The sequence below is a fragment of the Periplaneta americana genome, chromosome 17 (assembly GCF_040183065.1).
Source record: "Periplaneta americana isolate PAMFEO1 chromosome 17, P.americana_PAMFEO1_priV1, whole genome shotgun sequence".
In the NCBI taxonomy this organism is placed as follows: Eukaryota; Metazoa; Arthropoda; class Insecta; order Blattodea; family Blattidae; genus Periplaneta; species Periplaneta americana.
In genome coordinates this window covers 40,344,435-40,370,086 of record NC_091133.1, presented here as the reverse complement: position 1 = coordinate 40,370,086, position 25,652 = coordinate 40,344,435, and the positions used below count along the sequence as shown (strand labels likewise).

The 25,652-nt window shown below is 35.8% G+C and overlaps 2 protein-coding genes across 3 annotated transcripts in view; one reads left to right on the top strand and one right to left on the bottom strand.

The window, feature by feature from the left end:
• The window catches only part of LOC138693130 (probable maleylacetoacetate isomerase 2), a 28,256-nt gene extending 5,798 nt beyond the window's left edge, over nt 1-22,458 (bottom strand). Inside the window, exons 1-5 of the mRNA XM_069816786.1 lie at nt 22,282-22,458; nt 21,673-21,724; nt 12,498-12,646; nt 6,333-6,410; nt 1,330-1,456 (exon numbers count right to left, since the gene is read on the bottom strand). Of these exons, the coding sequence (XP_069672887.1) occupies nt 1,330-1,456; nt 6,333-6,410; nt 12,498-12,646; nt 21,673-21,724; nt 22,282-22,299 (424 nt within the window). The 5' untranslated portion in view covers nt 22,300-22,458. The remainder of the gene's footprint in view (nt 1-1,329; nt 1,457-6,332; nt 6,411-12,497; nt 12,647-21,672; nt 21,725-22,281) is intronic.
• Nucleotides 22,459-22,530: 72 nt separating this feature from the next.
• Nucleotides 22,531-25,652, top strand: part of tw (Protein O-mannosyl-transferase 2) — a 42,345-nt gene continuing 39,223 nt past the window's right edge. For both annotated transcript variants that reach the window (XM_069816783.1, XM_069816782.1), the window contains exon 1: nt 22,531-22,803. In XM_069816783.1, the coding sequence (XP_069672884.1) occupies nt 22,718-22,803 (86 nt within the window). In that variant the 5' untranslated portion in view covers nt 22,531-22,717. The remainder of the gene's footprint in view (nt 22,804-25,652) is intronic.

The window sequence follows — 25,652 nt, the reverse complement described above, 5'->3', positions numbered from 1 at the left end:
GTCCTCTGAATGAACTCCTACTTTCTTCGACCCCGATGGCATTAGAGCATTTGAGGCCTAGGGGTTCATTTCACTTTCCTTCCTCCTCTTTTTACTTTTCTGTTCCTACTGCTGACCTGCTATGGCACTAAAATCGTCCTCCAGTGGCTTAAGGAGGGAAAGCTGGTGATCAACAAGATCTCCCAGCTAGGTCCAATGGACCCGTTGACCAACAGCAGGTGTGGTCCTCCAGACATTCTGGGGGTTGTGTGTGCATGAAGTAGCCACCAAAACGTTAAAATATGGTGTTCACTTAAATCGGCTGCAACTTGCCATTTAACTGTCCATTGTGCAACTCAAACCAAGAAATGGATTCGGAACACCTCAAAATCTGTGCTTCAGTGGCTGACCATGATAATATATTTGAAAAATATTTGAGTGCAAGAGGTCAAATGACTTTATTGTCAAACTTCTGGCATTAGAAAACAACAACAACATAATCCATGTTCTCATTTGAAATTACGAAGCTGACCACAGGTATCTCCACTTCCGGTTGTTACAGGAAATGATACTACCACCAATCGATTCTTTACATAGGTTTTGGTTATCAAAATTTTTTTATGAACAACCAGTATCACATAGTTTTCGAGAAAAAGGCTGATACGGGTTGTCTGAAACACCTGGTATAATTAAGCTTCATAGTAGTTCAAGCTGTATCTTCTCAGGTATCTGATACTCATAACATTGGTGTTTGCAACATTCCAACAATATTATCTTCTATCATCACACTTATTATTGACCTTTATGAAATCTGGTGTTTTACTTTGGCCTGGATTTATAGTATGTACTAAAAGTTAAGACTGACACACACTGTAGTTGAATGTATGTGGTGTCGGTTAGGAGGGTTTTTAAGTCTGGTTCACAAAATGTAATACTAAAGAACTCAGTCAGGACTAGACAATGAATCTTATAAACTGCACATTAATTTGTAAGTGGCATTTAGGAGGATTGAAGACCATTAACTGTACCAAAGAGAAATATTGAATGACAAGAATTGCATCTGAAAGCTAATTGGAATAATGACTTTTATGTTTATAAACTATACTGAGTAAAAGTATTAAATTTTAGTATATATAAATATGGACTCTAGTTATTACTCAACATTTTGAATGAAGCAATCGTAACTTACGAAATAAATATTCTGGAAAATATTAGAGAGGAAAAAACACACATAAGCAGAAATAAAAGATCTACTCTTTTATTAGACTCTAAACCCGAATTACGCAAAGTGAAGTGGGTAGGCATTAGGCACACATTCATTCACAAGCAAGATGTTATGGATGTACTTACCTCGGAAACCTCTGTTGATCCAGTGTTGAGCCCATTCTTTTTTCTTCTCTTCCCCTACATATATAAGAACAATAAGATTTTGCAAAGGCTGAATTCCAGATGCAATCACTTCACAGATTTCTCGGACCTATAAATATAAAGAAATAGATTACTACTTCCCACAGAGAAGTTACCCTACTAGAGAAAAATAAATACAAAGTAAACCACAGATAAAAAATGAAGGGTTAAGATGCTTTCATGTGCACAGATTTAAAATTACGGAATGAAGATTACTTATACCATGATACCATGAAAAACTATTAAAATATCCAATCTCGAGGACAATGGAAATGGGAATGATCCTATAAATAGCTATTACAAAATTTTCTAAAGAGAGCATGTGACATAAATTCCTTCCAAAGATAGCACAACTGTAAGTTTTTAGAGAAATGTACTGCATGTCAACCAATTTTATTAATCTTACCTTAAATTTGTTTCATAAATTTAAGTACTCATACTGAAATGGATATAAGCTGGGGAGTGAAAAGGTTGATGACAAAAATACTTCTGAAGATGACCATCCATTCCATACATAATCTCTTGAAAGAAAGGGGTAACATAAATGAAACCTGACATATTTGCATTTCAGATGCCACAGAGATGGTTGAATTAAGTTTCACAATCCCTGAAAAGTCTTGCAAAATACTTCCCCATATTACTAGTATTGCATTGCACAGAGAAGTTGTACATCTGGCTAGCCAACTCCATCTTGCATCACCTAAGTTAGTGCACTGTTGAGTGCTAATGATTTTTTGTCCAATAAAATTAAATGAGGAAAAAGCAGAGTAAAACTGAAAGTTTCAAAACTTCAGATAAAATGGAGCAATCTCGAAAAACACTCTCAATATTGAATCTTGTTCATCACGAGAATAAAACAAGAGATTAAATTCTAGTTAGTGTAAAGATAAACTTGCACTCTAGCACTGAGATACCAGAGGGACACTGCTGTATATTTAGTAAGCGAAATGTACCAAAATAGGAATTCTATCTGAACCCTAATTCTAATCATAGCAGAAAAAAACACTTATGATTGATCTTTGAGGAGTTGCATACAAACAAAATGTCTCCTATATCTATCATATAGGCCTATCTTTATTTTTTACTAACAATTAAATTCAAATGCATTAATACACTTCCTTCCAGAAGAAGAGTTACAATTACACTGAATTACGAATACAGCTATGAACATACAGATACTTAAAAAAATTATAATTATGTTATGATAGCTTTTCCAACTCTAGAATGCGTCTTATCTGAAAGTAGGCCTATATCATTGCAAAGAAGAATAGTGCTATAATAAATAATATAATATATAATATAATAACATAGTGTCTGGGTCCCCACTGGCCTTTAATGTAACTTATCGGAACCAAACATCTCAATTAAAACAAGACAGGGGATGCCTATCTACTAGGATTGTTTGAAAAGTTCATAGCCTGACATAGAAATTAAACTAGGATTATTCTGAAACAATCTTTATTTCTGAACATAATTCTCCCTGAGATTGACACACTTGGTCCACTGGTGTTGCAATGCTGCTATACCCTCCTTGCATTAGATTTCTCGAGATCTGCAAAAAAAAAAGCCTTCTTCTGCTGCAATAACCTCTTCATTTGATCAATATTCTTCAGAGCTAAGCAAGTTTTGAGCTTTGGGAAAAGAAAGAAGTCTAAGGGTGCGAGATGTGGTATGTAAGAGGGTGTGGCAACAATTCGAAACATAGTTCGTGTAGTTAGTAATCGTGATTGCAGATGTGTAAGCAAGTGCACTGTCGTGATGAAACCACACTTTCTTCCTGGCCATACCCAGCCTCTTGTCGCGAATTTTCCATTTCTGTTGCTGCAGGAGATTTGAATAATATTCTCTAGTTATTGTTCTCCCATTTGCTAGATAGTCAATCACGTTTATCCAGTTAGAATCCCAGAACACGGATGCCATGACTTTCCCAGCCGATTGAACACCTTTTGCTTTCTTTGGCAGCAGAGAATCACTGTGCTTTCATTGTTTTAACTGTTGTTTTGTCTCTGGTATGTAGTAGTGGATCCAGATTTTATCAGTGGTCACAAACCGCCTCAAAAAGTCGGTGGTAGTTTTATAGAATCGAGCCAGACAATCCCTCGAAATGCTTTTGTTCCAGTGTTAAACACGAAACTCACTATTCCCAAGACATTAACTAAGATGTGGAGCACCCATTCAGTTGAGATACGCATAAACAAGCTAATTTTCCACACTTTCAGTTAACAGTCATTTAACACCATACCATGGATTTTTTCTAAGACTTCTTCACTCGTTGCTGTTACTGGACGTCCACTGTGGGGGTCATCTTCCATACTCTCTCGGCCATGTTTAAATAATGCTGCCCATTTTTTCACAGTCGAAAATGCAGGAGTGGATTCCCCCAGTATAGCATCTATGTCTCCTTTAATTTCTGTTGGACTTGTTCCTTTCTTTTTACGAAATATTTAATGACAGCACGAAGCTCGATATCTTCCATTTTTTCCAATCTGTTCAGTGCACTAACTTCAAAATTTAACTACACAAAATGTAGTCAACAGAAAATTAAGATTTTTCGCGCTTGAACCAATATAAAATGGCCATTAACAATGGCAGTATTGTTAACACATTTTCAATGCCATCTGTGTCAGGCCACAAACTTTTCAAATGCATCTCGTACTCTTCAGAACATTAGGAAATATGTCCTATTTAACAATGCCACAGCTAATATAACAAGAATAATGAAAGACACATTAGAAACGACAATCAATGCAGATGACATGGCCTTGAGAAGCCCAAAATAAGGAGCTAAAGGAAGCTCTCTAAGAGCTATATAGATGTGCCGAAGAAAAACAGTTTTACTATAAACCTAGAGAAAACAGTCCAAATGATATTCAAAAGAGGAGAAAACCAACAATAGAAGATAACCCTAATCTTAAACAACGCACGGTGCAAACAAGGGAGAGTTTTTTTCTGATGTCATATACAACAGAGTCAACAGTAGCCAAGAAAGTAATCCATAGCAAAAAAAAAACCTATCCTGCCTATTTCTAATTACAGCAATGATGTTATTCAACACCCCAATCTCACCTACAACCATATATAGGATTGAAATTATATGGGAAAAATTAATTATTAATGACCTCGAAAGATTGGAAAGAATAAGAGCTCGTTTTCTGACACATGCACTAAGACATCGAAGAACAGCATCCTGTAGACATATTTATCAGCTGGCCAGGGAAACTTTCTATGTTGAGAACATATGGCTTAGTCTGCAACCATCTGAACCATATACTGAAGTTATAGAATGGCAGAAAGGGAAGCAGATGGGAACAGTTCCTGACTTCTAAGCACATACATAATAACAGATAGAAAATGGATCAAAGAGAATCGGATGCAAAGACATGTCTTAACATGATACACTATTCACAGATTTCATCACAAATCATGTAAACAGTATGTATATGAATTGCGCAACCAAACATTCACACAACAAAGTAATCTAAAAGAGATCAAAATCCCTGAATGAATATAGCACAAGCTCTTAAATGACTTGATAACAAATATAGGAAATAATGGATGCCTGTCTGACGAAGTAATAAAATTACCTGTGTAAATACAATGAATATGACCATTATGGAATTTTGTGTCAAAGTTTTCACTGATCCTATGTAACGATATTCCACTGTACATGTATTTTGTAGAAGACCTGGAAATAGTAGCAGCAGCAGTGGTCCCATTTATTTATCTTTAGGTACTATACAGGCAATTGACAAGATCAATATAAAAAAAAACAGTACATAATAGCTACATTGTTAAAAAATATATTACATATTAATATTACATGAATTAAGATTAAAACATTCATCAATTGAATAAAAAGAATGCTTTACCAGCCATATGTATACTCTAATTTTAAGAGCTTTACTATTTACGAATTTCAAGTTTTCAAGTTTCAGTTGTAAAATTTAGGTACAAGATATAAGTAACTATTGGGAGTCTTGTTTAATCTAAAATAAGACACAGTGAAACCTTTCCTTACGAACACCCACAAGATACGAACACTCCTCATATACGGACAGATTTTTATGTCCCAATTGAAATAATATAGAAATAATGATAAATTTAACTCTCGTTTACGGACACTCTCAGACATGGACAGCTGTTTCACAGTCCTAAAACTTGCTCTACCTCCTGACTGCAGACAGAACTTGGATTTCAAGACCTAATGTGTTACAAAAATAGAGAATTTAGTTTTTAGAACTGAACAGAAATTCTTTAACATGAAAGAAGAAATAAGGGTCTCGTAGGCTACCACTAGCCCAGCCGGCTACCCCTTGTTAGCTGGAGGTGGGTGGATAAACAGAATCATAAAATTTAACCCGTCTGATGGGTCCAAGCTTTCCGCGATCGTGAAATTGTATTCAACACATGATAGGGTTAGTAGGGTTATTCTCTTCACTTCAATCAGTTTTTCTGTTTCGAGAGACATTGCTGAACGTAAAGGTTAAGTTGAAAACTGTAAATTACAGTACTGCATAACTGTAGACCTAGAATAAAATTGCATGGCACAGTACTGTATTTTCCTTTTTCGGTCTTATCTACTGTAGTTCAAAGTTGCAAAGAATTTACTGCAGTACAGTATTTAGAATTAAACTACAGTAATACATTCCATTTAAAGCATGAGGGATACATAATGCATATTATAAATTTTATGTTAGATTGGGGAGCCTCCCTCCCAATAAAGGACACCTCCCAGATGCGGCCAGATTGTTATGTCCCTTCGATGTCCGTAAATGAGAGGTTTCACTGTATTTATATTTGATTTCAGTCTGGTATTGTAATCGTGTAAGTCACATCTTAAATCAACATTTGCCAAGGAATCATGTGCAAAGACTAAAATATCTAATATATAAAGATTATAAATAGTCAAAATACCTAAATTGACAAAAAAAGTTCAAATTCTTTACCTTTGCTCTTTTGTGAACATCCTGCGGCATTAGAGGTCTGGAAGGTCTCGTTTCTTCAAGATAGTGCATAATATTGAGCTGAAATGAAGAACAGTAAGATTAGTATGATTAAAGATCCTGTGGCATTAGAGGTCTGGAAGGCCTCGTTTCTTCAAGATAGTGCATAATATTGAGCTGAAATGAAGAACAGTAAGATTAGTATGATCAAATATCCTGTGGCATTAGAGGTCTGGAAGGACTCGTTTCTTCAAGATAGTGATAATATTGAGCTGAAATGAAGAACAGTAAGATTAGTATAGTCATTTATATTATTATTCAGAAACAGTCTGTATGAATTTTATTTTTCATTTATTCAATAAAACTTAACGCACTTATACAAAATGTATTTAAAATTCAGATGTGATTTCCATTATCAACATTATGTTTCAGGCTTATGAAACTTATTACAGTCTGAGTTGTCCCAAATTTTTCTACACATCAGATTGTAGAATTAGCTAATTTTTCTTAGTGTGCCTCATAGGTAACTATTATGTGTAACTTCATTTTCCTTTCTTCAGCACTCCTATAAAATACATAACAACCCACGATATTAATAACTTAATTAATTTATTAACTATTTTTCCTCTTAATGGCATTTCCTTTAAAAGCAATTACCATTAATTTTTCAGAGAAAATACATAAACAGCATTCAGCTTGTTTTTCGTAATTTATATGCTGATTTCTGTGGAATAATTTCATAATCTGAATAAAGTTGAACACTTTGTTGGAGTTAAATTCTTAATTTAAGAGATTTATTCTGTATTAATTCAATACTTGTTGAAATAATGATATAATGAAGTAGATGTAACTATATTTTTTTAAGGGAGAAAAATGATTTTAGTTTAATCACAGGAGCAGCAATTCATGCTTATTATTAAAGGGCGGATTTCTATGACATGTAATACTTTTTTATATGTGATTGTTTCAGTTTTCAGACTGATTTAAACTTGATTCCAAGCATTCTGAAGAAAATGAAAGGGTTTTATTGGGCATATAAATGCATATTTGGACAGTTTTTAATTTTGTAGCATATTTAGTACGAAACTGCATATTAATGTTGTATTTTGAGAATAACAGTATGCATATTTAGGCTTTTTAAAGTTTTATAGCATATTCAGTAAAAATTCGCGTCATGATGTTATATTTTACACATTTATCATATTCAATGCATTCATTCAAACCATAACGAACAGTGATAAAATATAATATTATGAAAGTTTTTAGGATAGCTTTAAAATGCCTATATTTTTGGAGAAATGTAATACTATGAAAGTTTTTCAGGATAGCTCTAAAATAAGTATATTTTCGCAGAAATGCAATGAAAAGAAAGTATGCACTGACAGTGGAATGTGGGGTTTCAAATGGCAGGTAGACTTCTATTGTTTGGCCCTGTGAGCGATAGCATGCTGTACTTAACAAAACAGGGTTTCCTTACAATTTTCAAGTGTTCGTAACTTTCTCCTCCCTATCGGTCACTCCTTGTTTCTTCAGTATCTTTCCAACATGCTATTCTAAAGACAGAGGAAATTTGAAGTAATTTGCTTAAATGTAACATCCAACTTGTTAGACACTGTATTTTAATCAATGTATAATGCTGAGAATTAAAAAAATCTAACATACAAATGTTACTGATAAAGTCATATTTCGAATTTTATTGGTCATATTTTTATGTGTTTAGGTCATAAATGCCTGCATGGATCCTATTTTTTTAGGTCATATAAATCCAAACGCTACTTATAATGAACATCTATTACTGGTAATACCATTATGCAATGAAATATATAAGAAAGGCAACTGGCCTGAAGATTTTACAGAGGCAGTGTTGCTTCCAATATCGAAGAAAAATAATACCAAGAAATGTAATGAGTTCAGGAACATCAGCCTGATATCACACTTGGCGAAGATTCTTCTGTGAATACTAAATCGACGTTTATATTATAAAATAGAAGAACAGTTGGAAGAAGAACAGTTTGACGTCAGAAAGGAAAAGGTAAGAGAGACGCAATTGGACTGCTATGAACAATCGGCAAAAGATACCTAGAGAAGAATAAAGGAATGTATATAGTATTTGTGGATCTACAAGAGTTTGACAGAGTGAATTGGAATAAACTGATGGGGATCCTAAATAAAATTTGCGAGAATTCGAAATAGAGAAGGCTGTTCAGTAATCTTTATACGAAACAAGTCAAAGTCAAGATAGGAGAGGAAATGTCAGGAAGAACTAAAATAGGGAGAGCAGTACATCATGGATGTCCTCTAGCACCTACCCTGTTCAACATCTACTTGGAAAATTTAGTGAAGAACTGTTTTCAGAATATGGGAGGATAGTAGGAGGAAGAAGGATATGGCGTTGTTAGCAGAAGAGGAGATGAAACTAAGGGATATGTTACTGAAGGTAAATGACAGAGGTGAGCAGTATGGAATGAAGATAAATACCAACAAGACGAAAACCATGGTCATAGGAAGAAAAGTAAAGAAGGTAAACTTGTGAATTCTAAATGAGGCAGTAGAACAAGTGGACAGCTTCAAATACTTGAGGTGTACTATAAGCAGTAACATGAGCTGCTGCCACGAAGTCAAAAGGAGAATAGCAATGACAAAGAAAGCTTTTAATAGAAAAAAGAGCAGATAGACGACATTAAGATATATGGATCATATGCAGAGACTAAGAGGAAGGCAGAGAATAGGAAAAACTGGAGAATGCTGGGTTTGCAGTGAAAGACCTTGTGTTGGGCAGAACACTATGAATGAATAAAAGAAACGGTAACACACTTGCTGATGATTATTTCAATTATTGTACCTGATACTTATGTCTTTGTCTTTCTTAGGCTTATTACGTTTCTCAGAGCTTGGGTTCTTGCCTTTGCAGACATTTTCAATCTTACACACATAGGCATGCAATTAGTGGCACTCCTGTGACAACATGTAATCAGAACGATGTTGGCTTCCACATGAGACAATAAGTACATTTACAACTGACAAACACCTTTTGCTGCATGCCTTCGCTATTGTGCATACATGACCAACTTTCATGATGCTACCATTCAACTTATAATGATATTTGTATTATTAGTTAATGGTCATCATTATTCTTTTATTGCCAAAACTTCCATGTTAAAGTCTTTTCACATGCCACCACTGAGTAGGTTTCTCAGCACTGCCACCACTAGCAAAACATGGCTTTAAATGGAAGCATTCACATGTGAAGTGCAACTGAGCCACTATGACACCATGCAGCCCAGCAAGTTTCAGCCAACAAAGCATAACAGGTGTTTACACAAAGTGATCAATTATGAGACTGAACTCTGTCATAATTTGAAGCATTTTTTAGCTGCACCGCAGTACCACTCAGAAGTGCTTATGTGTGAAATGGTTTTTAAATTTCTGATCTCTTATGACGTCATTTATGAACTAGTTCATTCAGAAAATATGTTCTGATTATGTGCTCTACATAACACATTGCATGATAAGAATTTCAATAAAATTCTACACCACAATAGAGGTTGTGAGAGCCAGTCTACATCCAAAGTGGACACTGAGAAACCATGCTCGATGGCCTACTAGCAATCTGACATGGCAACACATTTGAAAATTTGGTTCAACATTGAAGTACATACAGCATTCGATTTTTGTGGACAAAAGGCTATGCAGGATGCAGGATCAGAAATTCACACATAATTGTTGAAGGTTTATGACTTGAATATTATGAGTGTTTGTAGTGTGGAAATGATCTCTCAAATTTCAAACAAAACGAACTTCATTGTTAGACAGTGAGCAAGTAGCAGACTAACAACCATAGCATACAATGACAAAAATTCTTCAGTATCCTCCTTATAGGCTGAACTTCGTTTTGAGTGATTTCCACCTCATAGGTCCATAAAGAAAATGCTGAAAGACAGATTACCTTAGAGTGATAAGAAATTGGACAAATTCGAGCATACATGACTATTATAAATGAGGTCTGATTTCTTTCAATATGGTATCAATCGCCTTGTGACAAAATGGGACAAACATGTGAACAGTAATGGTATTTACTTTTATAACTTTCAGTAAGTAATTTTATGTACACCAGAAATTTTCACTGTTGACTTAAAAGGGGCATGATAATAAGCGTTTTTTTTTTCTTGCAGTATGCAACAGTACACAGTACCAACAGCTTTCCTCTCTCATTTTTTTAAATTAACATTTCTGTCATGGAACGGCAAAATGAATCGTATAATTGACAGTGAATACAACTCTAACTAACAATACATCTGGAACTCAGGTGCTATTATAAATCTACAAAACTTGTAACTTTTGTTGACTACTAACAACTTTTCTCATTAAAAAAAAGAAATGCACTGGATAATAGCAACCGAAAATTACATTTTGAATATCCCAATTAAAATTTAAAAATTAAATATTACATACCCCTATCCTAATATAGATGCAATATTTATCTACTGTACTTACACTGACGAGCAAAAAGAGTGTAACACTCAAAATAAATTACATATTTTCTATATAATTAGGAACCAAAGAATTCTCTTCTCATTTTTAAGATGTTTAACACATTAGAACATTCCTCTGAACTGCTTAAGAAAAGAAATTGAGGATATGATCATCTTTAGGGTAGTTTATTGCACCCTAATCTCTGAAGTACTCATCTTTAGGATTTTATTGAGGGTAGCGCAATAAAACTTTTTAGGTTTACAATCTTGTGGCACCCTTATTGATGATCTATGGATATCGGAAAACATTTTGAACCATTCACTAAAATTTTATTCAGTTATTCATGTGCCTCTTAGCCATGAAGATGTTGCAAAGACAGTTGCTTTGGTGCAGGATGGACACAGCCTTTGTTATGTGGCTCAGGTCATCGGAGTATCGCTCGGTAGCATTCACTGTGCAATGCAACGTTATAGGGAACTTGGAACATATGACAGGAGACAGGGATCAGGCCGTAGGAGGAACACAAGTGCCAGGGATGACAGATTTCTCACCCTGCAAGTTCTGCGTGATTACCATACCACAGCAGTACAGGCAAGGAATCGACTGGAAAATATCAGGCATGTGAGAGTGAGTGAGTGGACAGTGAGGAGGTTTGCAGAAGGCCAGCATATGGACCCTCAACTCGAGCCATGGCACAGAAGCCCGCCTTCCTTTTGCGGCAGCAACAGGCATGGACTCCAGAGCAGTGGGCCTCTGTCCTCTTCACTGATGATAGCCGCTTTATCCTGAGGTCTGCTGATGGACGAGAAAAGGTGTGGAGAAGGCCTGGAGAGAGGTACTCACCCGTTACTTTCTCCTTGAGGACTTCATTTGGGGGTGGCTCAGTAATGGTGTGGGCTGGCATCAGCAACATAGCCCGCAATGAGCTTGTGCTCATCGATCGTGGGACCCTCAATGCACAAAAGTACATAGAAGAGATCCTGGAGGACCATGTGATGCCCTTTGCACCTTTCATTGGCCAGAACTTTATAGTTATGCACGATAATGTCCGTCCGCATACCGCTCATTGTGTTGTGCAGTACCTACAGAAAGTTGGGATACGAACCCTAGACTGACAGTTCGTAGTCCCGACATAAATCCTATTGAGCGTGTGTGGGATGTGCTTGGAAGGAATGTCCAACGGCGTGACATCAACACCTTGGCGCAGTTGAGGGCAACATTGCTGGAGGAATGGGATTTTATCCCCCAAGAGGCGCTTTAACAGTTAGTAGGCAATATGCCTCAACACTTACAGGCTGTCATAGATGCCAGAGATGGACATACCCATTTTTAGTGATTAGTGACCTCAAGAGGTGCAGTGTAAACATTAAATTTGTTTTCACTGGCCTTAAATTGACAAAATTGTGATGCGAGTTAATTTCAAAATTTCAAGATCTGCGGAAGTTACAGAAAATTGTGAGTTAAATGCATGTTGCTAATAATGTTTCAGTATTTTCTATAATCAAATATGTTGTTTTCATAAAATTATCATAAATATTTGAAGGGAAATATTTTTTACTGTAATAAAGATTTTTATAAAAATGTGAAGTGTTGCACTTTTTTTGCCGGTCAATGTATTATAATAATAAAACAATTTAAAAATTTCATCAATACTTTGACAAATGTCTCATAAAATTAGAGTAGTGTCATAATTACCGATTCCACTAATGTGTGTCCATCAATATGCAGAGCTGGTACTTGTTCCATGGGGTTAATTTCACGATATTCATTGCAGTGCTGTTCACCACCAGCTTTTATCAAACTCACAGGTTTGATATCATACGGTATCTCTTTTAAATTTAATGCTAGTGGGAGGAAAAAAATAGACCAATCAATGATTAGACACAGAATGCATCCTAACCTTCATATGATTAATAAGGGACCATACCATATTATGCACAGTACGATTCACTAGTAGTGACTGCCTGTTAACATACTATTCAAAACTGACAAGCAGCCACAACTGAAGGTAGTATTATACAATCATCTGAAAAGGCAGTCAATCTACAAATTGATGGGGTTAATACAACTTACAAAAACTATGCCCATAAAAGGTTCAATTACATAAGAAGTAATACAACTTTTTATTTTTAATTCAGTAAATAGATAACCTACATGCATACAATTTCCTTGTTACACTATATTTTATTTATTGATATATTTCGTAAAACAAGTATGTAATATGTTCGTGTAGGCTTTCGCGACTCGTGTACATGGTGTGTGGATAAGCTTCAGGGCTTCTACCGCATTGTCTTGGTGTTAGTGGCTGACGTTTCGACTGCTGTGTTGTGGTCATCTTCAGAGCACTATTTCATTATCCAACAACTGCTCTGAAGATGACCACAACACAGCGATCGAAACATCAGCCACTACCACCAAGACAACGCGGTAGAAGCCTTGAAGCTTATCCACACACCAAGTATGTAATATGTTAACATTTCATGGAACACTTAAGATTAGTTATGTTATATACTTAATGGTGTATATTAAAAACATCGGAACTTTCACCATGATCCTCAATTTTTATGTTTTAATTCTACGCACAAGACACTGCACTGGAATTATGTGATCCCCTCTCACAGACTATTCAACAAGCTGCAGTTCCATCTTCCTTTAACATTATACTGATGCAACAGCTCACACAAGCATTTTATTGATTTTATTTTAAATTTTTATCACATAAGATTTTATAATGGTATTTCATAACTATTGTTTGTAATTTGTTTAGTTTTACTAGTGTTGTTGTTGTTGTTGTTGTTTTCTAATGCCAGGCGTTTGACAATAAGTCATTTGACCTCTTGCACTCCAATACTTTTCAAAGATATTATCATGACCAGCCAATGAAGCACAGATTTTGAGGTGTTCCGAATCCATTTCTTGGTTTGAGTTGCACAATGGACAGTTAGGGGACTGACATATTCCAATTCTATGCAGATGTTTGGCCAAACAATCATGGCCTGTTGCCAATCTAAATGCAGCTACAGACGATTTTCATGGTAAATCAGGAATTAACTGTGGATTTTGATGCAGAGAGTTCCATTTTTTCCCTTGGGATTGTGTTATCAAATTTTGTTTGTTGAAGTCTAAGTATGTAGATTTAATCAATCTCTTCACAGAGTAATAAGCAGATTTAGTAACAGGTCTGTAAGTAGCAGTGCTGCCCTTCTTTGCTAAAGCATCCGCATTCTCGTTTCCCAGGATTCCACAATGGGATGGTATCCATTGGAATACAATTCTTTTATTGAGTGATATTAATTGAGAGAGCATTTTAGTTATTTCTGCTGTTTGAGATGAAGGTGTGTGTTTAGAGACGATTGATAGAATAGCTGCTTTGGAGTCTGACAATATAACTGCATTCCTAAATTTATTGATGTGGCATAGAAGATTCCTGAGACATTTACTTATTGCAATGATTTCACCATCAAAACTTGTTCCATAACAGTGTTCAATATTGAACACATGGATCACCTCAGACTCCCTTGGGACAGTGATACTTATCAGATTCTCAATATGAGAACCGACATCTTGGAACCAAGGGTCTCATTTGATAACAAATTCACTGTCACTTACCCAGAGCACAGTGAACAGGAAACTCAGGTTAAGCTTGAGAACAATAAAGGTCCAGTCTGGTATACTGATGGTTCCAAAATCAAGTCAGGAACTGGTGCTGGATTATTTGGAAATGGCACCAAGCTTTCTTTTAGCTTGAGTCATTATGCCATGGTCTTTAAGGCTGAGATTTTTGCTATCTTAGCCAGTGTCAGGGAAAGTATTAGAAAGGGCTACAACCGTAGACATATTCTTATACTCTCAGATAGCCAAGTGGCACTTAAGGCACTTGAAGCCCCCTTGGTCAAGTCAAAACTGGTATTGGAGTGCTACGAGTCCCTCATGATACTGGCTGAACATAATACAGTTCAACTGAAATGGGTGCCAGGACATGCAGGGATTAGTGGTAACGAAAGAGCAGATGAAGCTGCCAAAAAGGGAACCAAGATCCCATTCATAGGACCTGAGCCTGTGCTGGGACTACCTCAAAAGACCAATAAAGCAGGTTATCAGGGACTGGGATATCAAAAAACACAAAAACTATTGGAACTCAAGTGAGGGCTGTAGACACTCAAAGGCTCTCATAGGAGATTTCAATAAAAACAGGTGACCTGTTAAAATTGATAAAAAAAAAAACAGCTCCGCTGTGCAGTCTGATTCCTTACAGGACACTGTGCTCTCAAGAAGAACCTGTACAGGCTGGGACATAATATCAACCCAACCTGTACTTGTTGTTCACAGGGAGATGAGTCTATAGCTCATCTATTGTGCATATGCAATGCACTCGCTCATCAAAGAGCTCTCATCTTTGGAACACATTTTCCAAAGCTTGATGAGCTATCAACTGTCCCGCAGTCCGTAGTTTGATCCAGTTCATTAAGAACATCAAACTATTGGACTGATTGGATATTATGACGGGGATAGCGCAATAGATCTTTTAGGTCGCTGTGCTAGGGCTGTTATAACCCTCTCCTTCTTAAATTCAATTCAGACTAGGCAGTTGACAGCTTGTTTCCCTTATGAGTCCTCTTTAGCCATAGCTCTCCAGCAATGAAGATTTACATCTCTCAAACTGATGTTACTGTTCGAGAAGTGCCAGGATAGTTGGCCACTGTCCTTAACTCATTTTCAGAGTAGATCGGGTTCTCTGCATGAACTCTGAACAGTCATGTCCTCTTTCCTCGTTGAACACGCCTTCGAAACTCACTATAATTTTGAAATCTATGAGCCCACCTCTGTGCTGTCCTCAATGGAATGTGACACCTTCGACCTTCCTCTCAAGCTGAGATGTCATTTTCTATTAACGCTACAGCCCGCTGTCTCAGATCTCTGTCCGCCATGCTACTATAGAATTAATTACTATAGCCTACATCCCTAGTCAACAATGCGATGATTGAACATAATATATTAATAAAAGGAAGTAGATCACATAATATAGCAAATGAATAACGGTTTTCACACCCCATTACTTCATTTATAAATAACAAGGCATAACAAGATGGTTTATTTTCACAATTAATATAAAACGCATCTCATTAATTTAAACTAAATCAAGTTAATGTCTAATTTCACGATTTAAGTAAAACTTGAAGTATTATATTGCTTCATACAAACCATTTCTATCACAGAGATTTTAGTCTAGTGGAGAGAGCACTTGCTTCCCATGCAGTCAATCACATGTTCGATCCTGCTGTCATGCATTCCTTGGAATTGTTTTTCTCCCTTTCTTTTGTTTTGTTTCATTTACAGTCTTTATCGCACTACAATTTATGCTAAATTATTTTCCCTGGCACTTGTTTAGCTACTTGGGGACGACATACAACGAAACAGAATGAACATTATTATCTCAACTATGGTTCGCTTATGAACCTGGTCACTCATCCTCTGTTCAAGCGCAGTGCCTCCTTTCTGGGACTTCTAAAGTATCTGTGTGCCATCATAATACATAATAATCTGTGACACTTTCCTATCTGCTTCCAAGACATTCTAACAGCTCAGTTGGTAGTGAAGCGTATGGAGAATGAAGAGGAGACCCTCCATGGTTCGATTCTCGTCAAGGAAAATTTAAAATATAATAATTACAAATATGTAACATTAGAAATTAAATACAGACTAAAGAAAATATAAAACAAATATGACTTTATTACTGGTGCAAAGAAGAGGGGAAGAGAAGAATGGAAAAGAGAGAAAAAGTGAAATGAAAGAAAGAGAAATGAAGAATTATTTTCAAAGGCGTGTAATGATTTATGACGTCACCTATGACGAAATAAGTTCCCCATCCAAATTCCCTACTACAGATTCTCTCTTCCCATGAGCATTGTTTCCTAGGAAATTACTAAGAACAGAATTGGGCCTAAAATAGAGCCTTGTGGAACACCATATCTAATAGGCCCCCTTCTGAAAAGGTACTTCTATGTGAATTTGAGATTTTGTTTCTACTACGGTACTGGTATTAGTTAATATCCATATTTCCTTCATATTGTCTGGGTCTGGCTTTCATAACGCTGTTGGCCTGGGTGGCGTAGCCAGTAGAGTACTGGCCTTCTATGCCCCTGAGGTTGTGGGTTCAACACTGATCCAGGTCGATGGCATTTAAGTGTGCTTAAATGCAGCAGGCTCATGTCAATGGATTTACTAGCACGTAAAAGAACACCTGTGGGACAAAATTCTACCACACCAGTGATGCTGATAATTATAACCTCGGCAGTTGCGAGCGTCGTTATATAAACATAAAAAAAAAAAATAAGTTCATAATGCTTTTTCACAGCAATAAACTCATGTCTAAAGTTTGAGGAATTCTTTGGGTTATGGATTTATAATTTTGTTCTTTTTCCATTTAATTCTATTATGTAGGAACATGGACATTACGACAAAGTGAAGAGAAGCGACTAGAAGCATTTGAAATGTGAAAATGGAGAAGAATGGAGCATGTGAAGTAGACAGACAAAATAAGAACTGAAGCTGTGTTGGAAAGAGTGGATGAAGAAAGAATGATGCCAAAACTGATCGGAAAGAGGAAAAGGAATTGGCTGGGTCACTGGCTGAGAAGAAACTGTTTTCTGAAGGATGCACTAAACGGAATGGTGAACGGGAGAAGAGTTTGTGGCAGAAGAAGCTATCAGATGCTAAGACGACATTAAAACATATGGATCATAGGAGGAGACAAAGAGGAAGGCAGGAAATAGGAAATACCTGCCCAAACACTATGAATGAAAGGAATAAGCCACTTCCTGATCTACCATTACCTAATTTATTTCCAGCTTTAAATTTTTTGTTGCATCTGCAGATATTTTATCTATTAGACTTAGGCTTAGGTAGATGGACGTTATTCACTTCCTTATTTGTAAGACGGTTGAGTTTGAAGTGAAAATGAGTATTTTTAAGAATCTATTGAACTGTATGTAACAGGGCACCTAATTATCTGCCTTACTTGCTTCTTCAATAAGATTAATTTCACTGGCTAATCAATATATTAAATAATTTCCAATGCCTTTCTTCTTTTCCTCTCTTCCAACTGTTCTTTGAGCGAACACTAACTCAAAATCCAATGTACTAGAACAATCAATTTGAATAAAATTTTATTGCATGAAAGATTACAGCCTACTTCAGTTGCACAATGTCTATGTATCCCACCATTCTGAGTAATATAAGCTGCGTTCTATTTGGGCAAAAACTGAAAGTCAGTCTAATACTTCAATTTATTCTCACAGATTCTAATGATGTATTAGAACAATTAACTTTAGTCCATAATAAAGAACTAGTTAGGCTGTGTTTCAAAGCTACATTTTCAGCTGAAATGAAGTAGAATGTTCACTAAATAGCCAGATGTGATATCAGAAGTTACAATCCAAAGCTACGTAGTGTATAGCAATCAAGTCCGTAATAGCTAGTAAACGAAAATGCTTGCTTGATTGATTGTAGACTAAACAAACATGGATACCTTATTAACAATTGGGGGTTATCTGATTATGCTTTGGAAATAAAATGTGAGTTCAATGTAGAATAACACGTTAACTTGGAAGATTGACATTGTTGGTATCTGCATTAGGCCTACATTTTTTTAATATTGCAATATTTCAAACCCTTATCTTTTCCACATACATTTCGATTATTGATAGCTAAACGTAATCTTCATAGTTATCTTTTGAACATCTTTTACAATTCTATATCTTTCTAAGTTTCTTTTCTAATGTCTGAGGAAATTAACATTCAGTTCATAAACCTGAAAAACTGTTTATAAACACAGAATCAGAATTTCCAAAAAATAACAGCTGACAACTCGTAATTAAACTAATAAACTGCATTAGGACACTGCCTTCTTAATTTAGTGCTATACCGTAATTTCATGGCTTTCAGAAAAATAGTCTATGAAGAAGGCCATGATTCCAGCATACATGTTCAAAGCTCTCTAGTATGTAGTTTACAAGTCAGCTAGTTGCTGGTTCTTAGCATGTAGTGTAGACTTGAGCTTTGAAACATGACCTTAGTCTCTTCCATCTGATCACAAGTAGGCCTACACTTAAAAACTTTCTTCAACCAGATATGTAAAGTATCAGAATAAAGTAACTGGCCGAGTCTTGATGACAGTTCACCTGTATGTAGGCAACAAGTTTCGCAAGACTGTCCACAAGTACAGGGACATCATTTTATTTTTACTAACATTTCTAATATTAACCTGGCTATACCTTTGCCTTAAAGGATGTGAACCGGAAACACCATTCGCTACCCTCTTCCATGACTGGAATTCGATGATACGGGCGTAAGATACAAACAAATCACTTTACTAGGTATAGGAGGGATGAAAAGTAGCTCATCCATTTACGTAAAGTAGGAAATATCGCGATTTTGAGTTTGATAATTTTCATTAGGTTTTTCTTTAATCAAAACATACTACAGTATTAACAATAAGTGTTTTTACTCACGAACTGAGCTGTCCGTTCGGACGTATTAATTATGCAGTGTATATTATACTGTCTACAGCACATTAGTGTACAATATAGAAAAAGAAGTTAAATTGAAAAATAATCATAATATAGATATTTAAACATATATTTGAAAATGGTGGACGTTCATTTCGATACAGGTTTCAGTTCTTTTTTGCATATTATCGCACATAGACTATTATACCTAATTCCAATTACCAGTTTCGTCCTTCGTACTAGTAACTCATGTTGAAATAATTGTGTACCTACTCTATAAAAGATTACCTTACGTACTGTAAATTCAATCTTCACTTCTGCCCGATCCAAAAAGATAAAATTATTCAGACATGTTATCTACTGTCCATCCAAGTGGTTTTGTCGCAGGGTCATAGAAGGCGGGGAAATCACGCGACAGTTAATTAATTAACGAGGCCTTTTTATTGACGTTATTTTAAACAGTTGTATAATATTACGTAGACGTCCAATTCCTAACAGAAATTAATGTTTTCAAAAAACAGCTAAGACAGCCCAGCCACAAAGGAACGGGCAGAAGTGAGTAGGGGAAACCGGGATGCAACATAGGCAATAGGTACGACAGTACCTATGCGAGAATATGATTCAATATTGAAAGCAAAGATATTTCTGGAACGTACTATACCCACTAACTCAGTACTGTTTGTGTTTACTATGTCCGTAAGGCGACTTTGACTGTATACGCTTGGTTTTGTATGGAGTACGGTTGGAAGTTTACTAGTAGAGGGGGTGGGAGTGAAGTACATTCAAAAACACAGGTACAATAAAAATTGAAGTAAAAATAAAATGATGTCCCTGTAGATACTATAACTATAACACACAGGAGCTCCTGTTTACTGCACATGCACAATGCGTTGTAATTAGTAAAATTTGGCGGTCCTTTTCTTTTTTCTGGAACTATACTTAGTACAGTATTTTATAAGAAAAGAAAGTAAGTACCCTAAAAAACTACATTGAAGGAGGTACAATTTTTTTTTGCTTCACTGGTTTCTGTAAGATGTAATAGTTATAAACACGTGGTTTTCGCTAACAACCACAAATACGTTCAACATAAAAATCATTTTATGGTTAATCGTACTGTATAATATTCTAATGCACTGTTGTAGATCGCCCCCACTTGTTGCTGTTATAACACAAGAGGACCAGGACGCAATACTAGGAAAACAGGACATCTCCCTAACTTAGTTATTCATTCTGGACCTCTCGCATGTTATGTTGGTAATTAGTAGAGGAGAAGGGAGATTGTCCAGAAGAACTAGGCCTACATTAAAGGAGACACATCTTTCTTATCCCTCGAAAGGTCCAAGACGAATTACTAGGGAAACAGTCCATTTCCCTAGTATTGCACCCTGGACCTCTCGAGTGTTATACCTATTGGTAACAAGTAGGAGCTAGGGGCGACAACAGAACATACAAATAAGTATCAAACGATTTTTATGTTGAACGTATTTGTGGCTGCTAACTAAAATCACATCTCGCTGGAAGCAGTGAAGCAAAAAACAATTATGCCTCCAGTATAGCTTTCCTAGCGAATTATCGAAAATTATTCTCAGAAACAGCAATCAATATATAATTTTAAAATCCTGCTTCCTCCTCTAGTTATAGATATTAATATCATTTAAGTTATTCTTTTTTTTTTTTCCACAATCCTTTTGTTCCTATTTGCAGACTAATGGTGAAAACAACACAAAACACTGTCTTTATAATTTCTCAGTGTAAAATAAAATGAAAATCACTATTTTATAATTCAATTTGAGTAATTACTACTGAAATGCAGAATATGCATTAAAACTTTACTGTACCTATAACAAAAACACAATATAGGAGACCCCAATATAGCCTACTGTACCTATGCTTTCTTTTTCCGAAAATTAGTAAAATTCTCGCTGCTCTATACATTTACCGTACAGCATTTTCTTTTATTAGATCATAATACAAATATATTGCTTGTATGCTTCTTAAGTCTGATTAGTGGAATAGCTATGTAGCTAATCGGCAATGTATGTATTGGAGGGGGAAAGAAACAGGTCATCCTACCCCATTATCTCCTGGCCTAGTTGTCTCACGAGTGATGCCTTATTGGTGTTACTGATGAGGTTCAAACCTGTCTTCGGACAGGTGACTAAACAACAATACAAATATTACTACTACTACTACTACTACTACTACTACAATGGCATCACAGCCCAAAGTCGAGCCTTAGCCTCCTCAATACAAATATTACTAGGTCTTGTTATTATGTATAAAAGTATATATTTTCAGATTAAGGGATTACTATGTACTGATGTATAAGCCTATAGAACATTTGGTAATTTTTCAACACTTACCTATTCTAACTCTCCACGAGCAAGAGCTCCTCCAATACGAATACAAAACAGGCTGAAAAAGAAAGTGCAGTTTATGACAAATGCTTCAATGTCAAATTATACTTTGACTTAACCGGAATCATTATAGACTACTTCGCAAAAATGTTCCACATTATAATACCAGGCATATTTATGATCCTTACCTACTAAGTATACAATTAAAACATTAACGATGAATCGCTTGTCTTTTATCAAAAAACTGAATTTATGCATGTATTTATCCACTAGTTTTCATGCTTACAGTTTACATAAGCATGAAAAAGTAAAATGAAAATATTCACATTCCAAATATGCTACCACCAACCTACCCTTTTCAATACACAAGTGACAAAGCTGTCAAAACATTTGTAGGATCTACTCTGGCATATATTATAAATATATAAATTGCTACATTTAACAACTGTAACGTAACTTAAATGCATATACCAATAAAAGTCTGTCCCCTTCAAAACCATATACCTACACCGAGAATTTTAATACAGCGCGGTAAAACTTCACAAGGCACACCAGCTTTCCCACCATTGAAACAGTCAAATATTGACGATATAGTATAAACAAAGAATTCATTACCTTGCCTATAACAGACATATTTTCTTCGTGATAATTTTTAAATCTATCCGGATTGTAATAAATGTTTACACTTTACACTCTCCCAGCAAATAATAATGATAAGACGCCTGGCCTTAGACCTTATATTTGCTCGGCGCAAATACTTGTAAGTCGTTGATTGCAGCGCCAGGTATGTTATTCTGCAGAAGCTTCCATAGTAAACAGTTGAATTACAAGCGAATCGACTAGTTCGGTCAATCAGCTGTTACAGTTAGCTATGTTGTCACGTTGTCTAATTCATGCATAGTTTCTTAACACATTGTATCATACATATTACACGAATTGGCAACATCATATATAAGCAACGTGTTCATGTTTACGCCCATGGTGTGAAGAGCTACTATAATAGGTGACAGTACACATGTTTAAAGCACGATAATATTGCTTATATGGAAAAATGGAAAACTACCAGAAAGTTTGCGAAGTAACAAAATATAGCAACACGAAAGTTAAAGAAACCTCGGAAGAAAATAAAAAAAAGAGGTAAGATTTAATTGTACTTGCGGCCGTAAGCTGCAGCTTATTACTTTCTTTATACTAATGATTAATTTAATAAAATATTGGTCATACTAAAATGTTTCTCTGTAATAAATCATGCTCAGGGAGTGTAAATAAGTTTACCGTACTCTACACGTAAGACTCAGAAACCGAAAGAGCTTTTTACATTTGATTGGCCATTCCTGTGGATCAGGATCTGTATTCATAAGATCTTTATGATGATTTTACTATTTTATGGACGAGTTTTAAACATTTTACAAACTTTGTGATAACTCTTAGTTACAACCTCTAGTATGTTCTGTTAAATTAGTCTTTCAAGGCTCCATTAATAAATAGCATTGTTTTCTTGGAGAGAGAAATTATACTATCTCTCTCTTCTTTGTTCAGTTGCATAGTTAAGGTATGTTCATGGGATAAGAAAGTAAGATAAAATGTCTTACTTTTTTAGATCAATCCGGATGAATCTTTGATCTTGTCCTTGGATTTACAAAACTGTCTTCTCGAATTAAGCCGCTTTTGATCCTGGCGGCCCACTCTTAGACCAAGGTACAAAGGATCACAGTCTCACAGAGGGCTCTATGCAGTGGTGTTGGACGAAGGATATGAAAGGAAGATGATTGCCTATTATGTTAACATTAAATTTGGCCTATTAGGCGTATCTATACACTGAAACGAAGTTAGACCTATTCTTTTCTGAACCGCCTTACACATTCCTCCAGTCACTGAAATCCAGGAAAGGAATGTGCGGGTTATACTATTTCTCTTCATACTATTCCTACCCTTATTCACCAAAGTGCCTTTAAAGGGTTGCGTTTGGGACAACTTTAACCCCTCATACTGTTTAAACACACAAAGTGTACTGAAAATAACTAGGAGAATCATTAGAACTCTAAGGAACGTATAACAAGTGATTCTAGGATTCAGCTGGAGCTCAATCTGTCATTGTGGCCAGGTTCATGGCTCTTTTTTTCTTTTTTTTTTTGGGAATAATGTGCAAAAGTGTTTTAGCCTATGTAGGCCTACATTCCTTCACTGGACTATGATTTTAGTTCTAAATGAAATGCAGTTTAAACTGATACAATTTTCTACTTGCTGTATAATATTCTAAATATGCATTGTTGTAGGCCATCCCCACTTGTTGCCGATATAACAGTCAAAGAGATCCAGGATGCAATACCAGGAAAACAGACCATTTCCCTAGTAATTCGTCCTGGACCTCTCGCATGTTATATTAGTAATTAGTAGAGGAAGGGAAGGGAGATTCTCCAGAAGAACTGCACTAAAGGAGACATGTACCGTACATCATTATTGCGTTTTCTTCCTGTGAGAGGTTGTCAGACTTTGCTGAGCAAGCCTACTGGAGAGCTCTTTTCTATAGTCTGGATAGACAAAATTATGAAGCCATGAAAACAATTTTATATCCATATGATCAAATTTGTATTGCAAAAATAGATAATGAATTATTACAGAAAGCAACACAGAAATTAAATCAGATTTACCAAAAATATGGCATGAAAATGTGGACTTCAGAAACAAACAAAAGGGAACCAAATTGCAACAGCAAATTAGAGAATTTGACAAAAAGTCCATTCAGCAATTAGATAAAAGGAAGGAGACACACAATACAACACAAGTCTCCAAAATAATACACAAGGAAAATCGTGGAAAATATTAATAAGCTTAGGGGAAAAAAATACAAAAATCGATGAAGAAAAGAAGCTACTGCTGCCTTCAGATTAGCCACTGAACATACCTGCCTAGCTGCTCACCTCTACAGAGTTGACATATATCATCCGAAGAATGCACCATATGCAAAGTACCCAACAACAAAATGGAAACAACCACTTAGTCTGTTCCAGTCTTGACAAAAAATTATAAGAAGCAGAGAACATCACTCACTGTAGTGGACTGCTAGGCAACAAATGGACTCTTTCTCTAATGTTGGCCATGAGAAGGAGAAGAAAAAGAAGAAGAAGTCAATGGAAAGACTACATGGGAGAAAATTGAAAGAGTCTACTTTCATATATTCAGAGAGCATATTTTCTGATACCGATGCCAAATCAAATGAATAGAGACATCAACACATCCAACCAAAAAGCCAGAAACTAAACACACTAGAACAATACGAAATATACAGACACACAAAAACACATCCAAATGAAATTCTCAACACACAACTCAATTTCAGAACACACACACACTTTTTGACTCCACATTACACTACACAAACACACCCCCACAGGAAACAAAACAAAAGACGCCAAGACCAGCAACAACCAGTTCTGAAAAAGGCCAATAGCAGGTCGAAACATGTAACCAGGTACAGTAAAATTTAACACAAGAAAGTCATTAATACATATTCCAAAGTAATTTAGTGTTGAAAGTTGTGTAGTCAAGATGTAAAATGAATAGAATTATGAGGGAGAGAAAATCCAGAAAGGGATCACTGTCCTATAACAAGGGGTAGTCGACCTGGTTGGCGAGTTGGTACAGCGCTGGCCTTCTATGCCCAAGGTTGCGGGTTCGATCCCGGGCCAGGTCGATGGCATTTAAGTGTGCTTAAATGCGACAGGCTCATGTCAGTAGATTTACTGGCATGTAAAAGAACTCCTGCGGGACAAAATTCCAGCACATCCGGCGACGCTGATATAACCTCTGCAGTTGCGAGCGTCGTTAAATAAAACATAACATAACAAGGGGTAGGCCTACCATTTGGTCCATGTAATTAATTTATGTGTTTATGTAGGCCTACAATAAATAATATTTTTAAATAGTTAAGTTTTTCTTTTTTTTTTTTTCTTTGCTTTTTAGCAGCCATCCCTTTGACTGAATTA